The 11,679-nt window shown below is 34.9% G+C and overlaps 1 protein-coding gene across 1 annotated transcript in view; it reads right to left on the bottom strand.

The window, feature by feature from the left end:
• Window positions 1-10,233: 10,233 nt before the first annotated feature.
• The window catches only part of ENDOU (endonuclease, poly(U) specific), a 171,767-nt gene continuing 170,321 nt past the window's right edge, over window positions 10,234-11,679 (bottom strand). The window contains exons 6-7 of the mRNA XM_044082460.1: window positions 11,216-11,358; window positions 10,234-10,422 (exon numbers count right to left, since the gene is read on the bottom strand). Of these exons, the coding sequence (XP_043938395.1) occupies window positions 10,308-10,422; window positions 11,216-11,358 (258 nt within the window). The 3' untranslated portion in view covers window positions 10,234-10,307. The remainder of the gene's footprint in view (window positions 10,423-11,215; window positions 11,359-11,679) is intronic.

Below are 11,679 nucleotides of genomic sequence, written 5' to 3'. Positions count from 1 at the left end.
TACCAGGGCTAGAACTTGCATTAAGCCGTAGTTGCCATAAGCATTCCTTACCCTCAAGTAAGGTGTTGTCATCACCACCTTTGTTATTATTGTAATATGCAATTCTGTCAATAACAAAGAATAAAAATCTCTTAAAATTCTTACATCCTACACTGTGCATAAACAGGGAACTGGTATTCTTATGTTTTTTAATATCTCTAACATGTTCCACAATCCTTTCTCGAAGCTTCCTTATCGTGTTACCAACATATAAAGCTGAACATGATGAACAAATAGCTAAATATACAACCATTTTTGTATTGCAGTTGCAATGACCCGGGCATCTAATAGTTTTGCCATAGTTGTGTACCATAACATATGGTCCGTCATTAATAAATTTACAAGTATAGCATGCCCCACATTTGCTCATCACAGACTTGTTGAACATATTCTTATTGTTAACTGACTCAAAATATTCTTTAAGATTCATCCCCCTACTGTATGTAATCTTAGGCCCAATTCCTAAATTGTCAGTAAGGTCACCATTGTTCTGGAAAATACTTAACCAGGTCTCATGTACTATATTGACTATCCTAGGTGATATATCATTAAATGGTATGACAAAAGTGTCATTTCTAGTGTTATTGTTCATTCTAGATGTACTACTTTCAAAACCATATTTTAGTATAGGTTTATAGATTTGGTCTCTTTTACTGTAAATATCTTCACTGATTTTAGCAACTAATTCTAGTGGGTAACCTCTATCTAAAAACATATCTGTTAAAATTTTAATCTCATCGTAAAATTTATTGTCTTCACTAATAATTCTAGAAAATCTGACCATCTGTCCCTTTACTAAATTCTTTTTCTGGTAATAGGGATGGCAACTATCAACATGTAAAAAGGAATTAGAATGAGTTTTTTTCCTAAAAATACTTGATTCGAACTTATCCATATCTTTGTAAAATAAAATATCTAAAAACTCACAGTTGTTATCAAATGTCTTAAAGGTAAAATTCAAAAAACTAGATGTCGTTTGTAAATAATTTTTAAACTCATTAAGCATTTCTCTATTGCCCTTCCAAAAAATAAGAATGTCATCTAGGTACCTTAGATAAAGGCTAATATAGGGCCAGAAACTAGAAGTAAACACACTTTGTGATTCCCAAAAGGCTAACACCAGATTTGCGTAGATGGGAGCACATCTGGCCCCCATAGCCACACCTGATCTTTGTTTGTAATATTCGCCATTCATAAATATAAAATTGTTTTCAAGTACTATAGCCATCATTTCACTTAACAATTTGCATTTAGCCTTATTAAACTCACTGAATTTGGTCAAACTTGTCTCAAACATTTCGAGACCTAAATCATGGGGAATCACTGTAAATAGATTGACAACATCAATAGTTACCATTACCGTATCATCTTTAGTGTCAGCAAGATATTCTCTAACTTTTTCTAAACAGTGCCAAGGATCTTTTAATATATAAGGCAAATGTTTTAAAGTTCCCTTACAATGCATATATATATAGGCGGCAATGGCTTCAATCTTTGAGCCCCTAGCAGAAACTATGGGCCTAAAGGGTGGATTGTGTACGTCCTTATGAATTTTGGGAATACCAAAAATGGATGGTGTCATAGGATGTTCTACCAATAGGAAATTGTATTCTTCTTTGGTGAGGACACCATCCATCAAAAATTCATATAGATACCAGTCCACCTTAACATATGCCCTTTCCATTTCATGCTTTGACACTTTTTCATAAGTCATGTTATCACTCAACATTATTGTCATTTTATTCAAATAATCTGTTTTGGTCATAATAACCACCCTGCCCCCTTTATCGGGTTTCATGACCCTATATTTGTCTGTGGTGGTTAACTCCTTAAGACAGAATTTTTCAGCTGAAGTCAAGTTATCAGTAGTGATTTTCTCTTTCTTTAAAACTCTTCTGATTTGTGTTTCACACAGTCTCTCAAACATATAGATCATTGGGTTCTCTGCGGGTATAAAGGTACTAATCCTTTTTAAGGTAAAACTAGTATTCTCTCTCTGATTACATTTGTTATTAGCAAAAAAAAGCTTAAGGTTGAGTGTTCTAGTATAAAGTTTTAAATTAATTAAAATTCTACCAACATCCAATTTAAATGAAGGGACAAATCTAAAACCCTTTTTGAAAAGTTTAACATAAGCAGTGTTGAACGAAGTATCAGTATAATTATAAACACTGAACCGTCCATCTGAAATAATAGAACAATGCCAGTCAATATTGTCAGTATTCTCCTCCTGAGAGTTCACCATAGAATGTGGTGAACTATCACCACTATCCTTAAAATTGTAACATAAAATAACATTGTCTTGGGTGTCACCCATAAAATAACTAGTTTGATACACTGGTGTCTCACTGGCAATTGTAATATTATTACTAGTATGACTACTGTTTAATGGTACCAAGAGTTGGTTCTGTGTGTTGCCTTGTGATATGGTCGAGTCAGCTGATATTGTTGTTGTTGTTGACCCCCATATCGATCCCGGAGCCATTCTGATCTTCTCAGTATCGGCTCCTCTAAAAAAAAACCCTCTCCATTTTCATTACTGACTCTATAGTTATGCTGTAGATTAGAGTGGCTGTTGGTGGTGTTCAAGCTATGCTCCGCAACTGAATCAGCCACTGGCTGTTTGCATAACCGTCTCATATTTTTGAATTCTTTAAAATGCACATACACTTTTTTATGTTTATAATCATTTGTGTCCCTTAAAAGTTTGTAATTCTTAGTTTCTAGCCCTTTACTAATAAATCTATCCATGTCTTTAATAATATTGTCAAGACGAAATCTATTAAATTCAAATAACAAGTCCTGGCGAATATTTTTGTCTAAAGTAACCAATTGTTCATTTAAATCAGCTAGTTTACAATTATTGTTACGAATAATTAGTTTAATCAGTTCAATACCTGTTCTATTGAACAGTTGCAGCAGTTCATCAAAAAGTACTGTCCCTTCTACAAATCCAAATGTAAGTTTGAATACACAAAGTCCCTTAGGAACTTGACCAAGCTCGAGCGACCTCTCCAAAAAAGCGTTGTCCATCTGAAGAGTTTTAAAGGATCTCAAAGTCTTTTCGAACTCTGTCAACTGTTTATTCAAACTACCCAAATCATTATTATTGCTCCGTAAGCCATGCTGAAAGACTGGAGCAGCTAAAATATCTTTAATATCCATCAACAAATTTTTCCATATCTCAGTGTCTCTAATAACTCCGTCCCTAGTGTTCGATGCTTTGTTCGAAGGCGGGTTCGCTGACTGAACATTTCCTATGTTAACCCCTCCTCCTATAGAACATACCAAACCATAACAAGCTGACGGTTGCACCGGACTCAATCCTGGTGTAGAGTGTAGCGTAAGAAGTTGTTCCTGAGACTCCGTAACAGCCACATTAGTAACTACAGGAGTATGAAGCCCTTTCTCCTGTAAAACTTTGATGAGACGCTGCGTTGTCTCAATATGTTGAAGCAAAAGTTGTTCCATTGTAACAAACTCAGTAATCCAAAAGGAAAGATAAATAATGAGTGATTAAATCAATAGTCCAGCAGCGTATTGGTACGCCCACAAGTGTTGAAAAAAATGAAACTTCCAGAACTAGTGAAACAAAAAAAGCGGACCAAGACAACTGCAGACCACCGATTTATTGAACAAGACAGGTACTAAGCGCTTTCACCCCCTCACAACAGGGCATCTTCAGAGTACTAACAATCCTTGTGTTAAACCTCCTTTTAAATCCTAAGACAATTGGGTAATTGAATAATTACACAATTAATCAATAAAAATAAAAATAATAATAAAAAAATTGTTTCCTATGCAGCTTAAAAAATTTGCATTTAAATAGTTACAATCAGCAAATATTCACATCCATTTAGTCAATATAGTAAATGAGACCTGGATAAGTATTTTCCAGAACAATGGTGACCTTACTGACAATTTAGGAGTTGGGCCTAAGATTACATACAGTAGGGGGATGAATCTTAAAGAATATTTTGAGTCAGTTAACAATAAGAATATGTTCAACAAGTCTGTGATGAGCAAATGTGGGGCATGCCATACTTGTAAATTTATTAATGACGGACCATATGTTATGGTACACAACTATGGCAAAACTATTAGATGCCCGGGTCATTGCAACTGCAATACAAAAATGGTTGTATATTTAGCTATTTGTTCATCATGTTCAGCTTTCTACGTTGGTAAAATGATAAGGAAGCTTCGAGAAAGGATTGTGGAACATGTTAGAGATATTAAAAAACATAAGAATACCTGTTCCCTGTTTATGCACAGTGTAGGATGTAAGAATTTTAAGAGATTTTTATTCTTTGTTATTGACAGAATTGCATATTACAATAATAATAAAGGTGGTGATGACAACACCTTACTTGAGGCTAAAGAATGCTTATGGCAACTACGGCTTAATGCAAGTTCTAGCCCTGGTATTAACGAACATATTTCCATATCTAGTATATTGAAGTATAAGTCTCAATTTATCTGATCTTTTATGTATTAGGTTAATATTTGATTATTTGTTATATAATAATATGACATTTTAATGTTAGTAAGGAATTTTTATATGAATGATTGTAGGTTGGAATGTAATTTTAATATTTTACATTTGTCCACATAATCATTTAGATATGTTTTTATGTGGTTGTGAATTTGATTCATTATTTATTAATTATTAGTATTATATATTTGTAGTATTTAGATAGGTAGTTTTGCACATACACATACATATACATTAACAATTTGTACAAGTTTTGGCTGTTGTTTTTAAATGGATGTGAATATTTGCTGATTGTAACTATTTAAATGCAAATTTTTAAGCTGCGTAGGAAACAATTTTTTTTATTATTATTTTTATTTTTATTGATTAATTGTGTAATTATTCAATTACCCAATTGTCTTAGGATTTAAAAGGAGGTTTAACACAAGGATTGTTAGTACTCTGAAGATGCCCTGTTGTGAGGGGGTGAAAGCGCTTAGTACCTGTCTTGTTCAATAAATCGGTGGTCTGCAGTTGTCTTGGTCCGCTTTTTTTGATTTATCAGTAGATGACTGCATATTCTAGCCTGATACCTTAGGAAATTATATTAATCCTCATGTAGATTATTAATATTCATGGTCATCTCATGATTTCTTCAAATTCAAGGACATTTTTAATTGAGTATAATTACACTGTTTTTGGCAGGTACTCCAGAAATGCAACTATTCACTGCAAGTACTATTATGGATAAAAACTGCTGTTGAAGTCTCTTCGATAGATCTGTTGTGTCAGTCTGAAATGCAGGACAGTAAAACTAAATCCACATCTGCAGTAATACCATCAAATCAAACTCTCTGTACCTGCCACTGACTAACACTTTTCAGTGAAACAATAGCAAAACAGCATTTTCTTAAAGGGCACAACAGCATTTTCTTATAGGAAACTAGCCCACAATACACCCTGCACTGCAAAACCTTCTTACATACATATACTAAGTTTGACAGGTACATCTCAGAGAGCGAGAGAGACCAAAATGCACTTTAAAGTATGTATTTGTGCCCCTCTCTTTCTCAGATACCTGTGTATCTCAGACAAAATAAAGAGTACCATTAATTCATCGGGGAAAGCAAGCAAGTTAGCAGAAACAAACCTTTGAGGAAAAAAAGCTGAACAAAAAAATGTTTGAACAACCATTGTTGCTCGGTCAAGAATCATGTTCCTAAACAGAAGTCTCTGTCACCAGTATTTCTCCCTCAGGGAAGAGAAATGGACAGCTTCCCAGTTTCTTCAGTATTTTTTTTTTTTTTTACAGATGGAGCTACCGGCCAGTCAATTAAAACACTGCTAGCAAATGTTAGTAGTTATAGTTTTAAGCCACCAGTATAAAATTAAACTATGGACAACTGCACAGTAATGTTAAAGATTCCAAATGTCCACCTTGTAATGTTGCTTTAAAAGTCAATACGCAACTTTTTAAAAAAGATTAGTTAGATGACAGTATATTGCAAAGTCCTAGGGGAAAAGTTGCTTTTGGTGAGCTGTGTGGGCCCGTTATTGAAAAGCATACTAATCCCACTATACTGAAACATTTAATCAGAACACTGTAAAGTGATAATATACCGGGTGCTATTTGAAATCTTTCTATCAGATGAAATAATTCATAACAGTACAAAACAAATACAAACTAGGAAAGAAATGGAGTTTGGAATATCATAAACAGAAGATAGCAAAAGTACTTGTTTTTTTGGTTGGACAAATAAATAAAATACTCCTGACTACATAAACTAACAGAATCTCTTCAGCAGATTATAAAGGGACAGCCTAGTAATGGAATAGTTTGAAAGGCTGGCATATTTTGATTTGTTAAGACTTATTGGAACAGTCTTCCAATTATAGGTTCATATGTTGTTACTAGGCATGTAGTCCCAGAGCCATTTAGGAAGCCTAACCCAAATTCTTTATTGTCCCAAAGCAATGTCTGGTTAAATGACTAGCTAAGATAAGGTACAATTAAATCTCTAAAATGGCCTGTGAAAGTATTTGCATTTGAGGGATGCCTTGGCTGTTGAGTTTAGAAAATATATCCAAGACCGAAATAACACAGTAGGCCTGTGCTTCATTTCAGTAAACATACCACTAAAACTCAATCACATACTATCTGTCCTAAACAAATAGCTTTCCTACTGTTAGCTGGGGCATCCGCCTATTGAAACAGAAAGCGTGAAATCATTAAGAAGTAATGGTAAACCATCAGTTAAAATACAACACATAAAAATGAGTATATCATGCTACAAGACAGCTTCTCCTTATTCATAGTCTAGTAAAGTAGTGGGACCTTTAATACCCCACCCCCCCACACACACCTGATGGCAACATGTTGTAAGGAGTGATACAGACTGTATTAATTTCATCTGACAATGTTCAGGGGTAATGCCATGCTGGGCAAAGTCATATGGTCTGTTGGAACAAATCCCACATAAAAGTAACCTGTTTGAATCCCTGATTGTTTTAATTACAATGGTCAGACCTGTAGCTAGTTATGTTTTGGAAATGCAACATAGAGTTTCAGATCTAAAATATGTGGCTTTGTTGCAACATTCACTCAGTTTAAGGTATATGAAGATATCCCTTCCTACCACTTTTACAGTTCTTTGGGGGAAAGGGGGACCAACCAATGGCAGCCTTTAAAGCAAATCTTAATCTTCTGTTTTATAAAAAGTCTAATGATGACAACAATGAAATCTAAAGGGTATAGCACCTGTGTAAAAGTTATTAATGGTATCACCAAAAATGGGTAAATTAAGAATATAGCTCAAAACTATGATTCACAGACAAATATTATGAATATTAAAGATACAACTTTGTCTGTTAAAACTTAACTTTTTTTCAGTTTTAAAGGTATTCGGCTCTTTGGCCCTCTGGCCCAAAAAGGAGACAAACAGAATTGAACTGCATAACACTCATTTATATACATCCATTAAATGAGTCATTACTTAACTCAATTCAAAGTTAAGGAGACAAAACTCTATAAATAGCATTTCATAAAAACACTTGGCAATTAATATCTGTATGTAATAAAACACTAGGCAATTAATATCTGCGTGTAATAAAACACTAGGAAATTAATATCTGCATGTAATAAAACACTAGGAAATTAATATCTGCATGTAATAAAGCACTAGGCAATTAATATCTGCATGTAATAAAACACTAGGCAATTAATATCTGCATGTAATAAAACACTAGGCAATTAATATCAGCATGTAATCCAGAATGACAATATAACTGAAATCTTAGAATCAAATATTTGTAATGTAGCTATTGTTTAAGGCTAATTCTCAAACTGAGTGAATGTTGAAACAAAACCATAATTTTTAGATCTGAAATTCTATGTTGCATTTTCAAACCATACCTAGCTACAGGCCGTTCGATTCTCAGCTAGTGTGCAGGGAGTGCCTTTTGTGTGAAGTTGCATGTCCTCCCTGCGGGTCGAGTGGCGTTCCGAAAGACATGCGTGAATGGGCGTGCCTTCGTTGAAGGTTGGGCATAGAGCTGGCAACTCGGCACCTTAAAAATCTGCTGCCAATCATTAGTGGACAGGAGTTCCGCTGTGGCGACCTCTAACTGGGAAAAGCCGAAAGACAACAACAATCTAGCTACAGGCAGTTTACTCTGTCATTATCATTGTCCCCAGCATGTTCTAATATCCTGCTCATCATTTGCTTTACTTATCCTCAATATGCTTTAGGATATGCTAAATTACACCTTTAGATGCATAACTCACATAGTGATTTACAATAAATCGTTCACTATTTAACTCACATGCTTCCCTTTCCTGCATGTATTTACATGCCTCACTGTTTCCACACACATTTCCTTCCTTATAACCCACCAGCCTATTATGATGTCCCAAACTACTGTGAACCATAATAATGGTTCCTCTGCAACATCTTTTAATAAGAAACTTTGTAAAATTCAGGAGTATATGTCTTAATACTTAAAATAAATAATTACATAAATAAATAATAATTCCTCTTTGAGCTTGGCATTTGACTACATGATAATGATCATATGAACACGACTACAAATAGAGACATTTCTCTTTCACTTGAAATTAAATAATTAATGAATCAATTGATGGATTCATATACATGAGTAGGATGTGTTTTATTTCTGCTTGTTTCCTCAGATGGCTAGAGGTCCAAGGCACCAAAGACATTTATAACTTTCAAATTCAGAATATATAAGACAGCTTACAGCTGATAAACACAATAAATACATAATATGCGTTACAGCAGGGTTGGCACAGTGGCACAGCAGATAACATTGCTGCCTCACAGCAAGAGGTTCCCCAATTCAATTCAGCTGGGTTCCTTCTATGTAAAGTTTGCATGTCCTCCCTGTGTTTATGCAGGTTTCATCCCACATTCCAAATACATGCAGTAAGTGGACTGGACACATTAAACTGGCCATAGGTGTATGTGTGTTTACGAATGTGTGGTATGGAAGAACAACCATGGTAGGGCCAATCACCCAGCAGTATAAACATTGGCACTGGTTGATTGTCACTGCTGATATGACACCCCTAACCTATGGGAAAAATGGGGGTATGAATGGATAGCTGATATGACACCCCTAGCCTATGGGAAAAATGGGGCTGTGCATGGATGGATGGATAGATACCTAACAGCAAATGCCAGTGTTTTCACTTTTTGTGAGCCTCACTATAATTTTTGAGTATTGAGAAACTTGTAAAGACAAGACTCTTATCACACCTAGAGAGTTAACATGGTATGCACATAAAGAATAAATGTTTAGTGAATTGCATAACTACAAATACTGGTAACATTTCATTAAGTTGTACTACTGAAATATACATGAGTATCAGTCATTGCCTTTAACTGTTTTTTTTGAATGTATCTGTGATATGTTCAAGCACTGCATCCCCAAACACCTGCACCTTTATTTCTGCTGTTTTGAAGACGGCATTTACAGTCTTCAGACATTTCAATATGAACCCGTATTGTGTACTTCATAAGCACTCCACTCATACTCATTTAAAAACCTTCAATACATTTTTCATTCTCATGTGCAAAAGTTAGCAGTAAAGTCGCACATAGTTAAAATCTGAAATGTGTTAATTAATTAATCTCATGGAGGTGCATGAAAGGATACTACACTTATGTCTAAGGCAACATTCCAAAGAAACTTAACAAAGGTGAAATTACAAGTACTGTGTTATCTTGTGTATCAAAAGTGTTTGATATTTGATTACAAGGTACTGGCTAATGGCATGATCCAGTTGGCTTTGGAAACAATCTGTAAATGTTTCAAACATGCATACATGCCTATATAAATACATACATGCATGCATACACGCCTACATAAATTTCTACATGCATACATACATGCCTGCATAAATTCATATATGCCTACATAAATACATGCATGCATGCATATCTGTACACACACACACACACACATACACACACACACACACACACACACACACACACACACACACATATATATATATATATATATATATAGATATATATATCTAGAGAGAGAGAGATACATGTGTTTCTACATGCACGGATGCTGCAAAATACAGACATACCTCCAAACGTTCTTTTTTACTTGGGTATCACCATTTCCAAACATCTGTTGCAGTATACATTGATCCATTTAAGAAAATAAATGCTGACAAAGGTCACTGGTATGCATTATTTTATTGCACTAATAATACATTAAATGAAGTATTTGTAGTTTGTGAACCAAATGTCTTTATGTTTTAAGGTGATATTGGATAAGCAGATGCCACATATCTCTTGTCACCATCATAAAAGGAATTTGTCCAGGTGTAGGTCTGAATGCTTTGCACATAGCCACCCAGGTTTACTTTACATCTGTTGAGATAAAATAGAGGGTCAGACTTATGTGCTATAATTCACTACCCCTCCTTCACCCTCGCCAGACATCTCCAAAGATCTAATCCAAGCAATTATGGAACATAAAGACTACAGTAAAAACATTATCATTCTAGGAGACTTTAAGAATAATCTTCTAACTCACATAAATTTAGAGATGATGAATTTCCTTAGAGATCTTCAGCTTATGCAGCTAGTCAATCAACCAAACAGACCCAGCCTTTGGACCTCTCTGTACTCATTCACTAACCTTATCATCTCCAAAACTCTGAACACTATTACCTACATAATACATGCCCCTTCTGTAAGTGATCATTGCTCCATTGGCTTTTCCGTTCTATGCTCACCTCCCAAAACTAGTCCCATGCTCCTCTCTTCAGATCAAAGTCCAATGCCAATATATCCAGTCTTAAGACTCACTTCATTACATCTGATCATCTGATTTGTTATCAAGTCTCAGCTCCATAAACCCTAACCGAGAATTGAACTCCTTACAAACTTACTTGTAGCCGCAAAATGTCTTCTTTCCCTTAATCATTAGATTATGTAACTCTCAACCTGCACTTTTTGACCAAATCAACTTATCTTCTCACATGTCATGCAAATTTTCATATCTCTGGAGCCATAAGTGTTACTAAATAAGTATAATGGCAAATGGTTCAGCACAAATACATCTTTACAGTGGAGGTATTCATTAGGTTCTAGGGCTTAAAGTGGATTTTATGAGTCATAATAAACAAATATGTTATGCTTTATCAGTTCGTGTACATACCCCTTGTCAGGTCGTGCAATGAAACATAGAGTGTAGATGGCAAAGTCAAACTCTGGGCTGGACCCAATGAAAGCAGATCCCACTGACTTGTAATAGTTGTTCCAGTTAAACTGCATTGCAAGAACATCAGGATATGATTCCCACTGCATGGAGAAAAGAAAAAGAAAAATGCCAAGATAAGTTATTGCGTTTGCATACAATAGAGAAATTTCACTTTAAAAGTGCCATACATCATGTGCAATGGCCACTTTAAACTTTGCAGCACTTTATGTATAGATTTTACCATTCTGCTTTTTAACTAACAAATCTTCAAATGCAGCACTAGGGGCAGTGGTGTAACACTTCTAAAGGCACCATTCTTGAGATGAGATATTAAACTGAGGTGGTGATCTGACATGATAGCAGACAAGATGAGCGATTAAGATTCTATAGCATTTGTTTATGAAGATCTTACACCACACCAA

Source organism: Protopterus annectens, chromosome 9.part0 (genome assembly GCF_019279795.1).
Source record: "Protopterus annectens isolate FY-2018-M chromosome 9.part0, PAN1.0, whole genome shotgun sequence".
NCBI classification, from domain to species: domain Eukaryota; kingdom Metazoa; phylum Chordata; order Ceratodontiformes; family Protopteridae; genus Protopterus; species Protopterus annectens.
The sequence above is the reverse complement of the archived record's forward strand: the minus strand, read 5'-3'. Positions and strand labels throughout refer to the sequence as shown.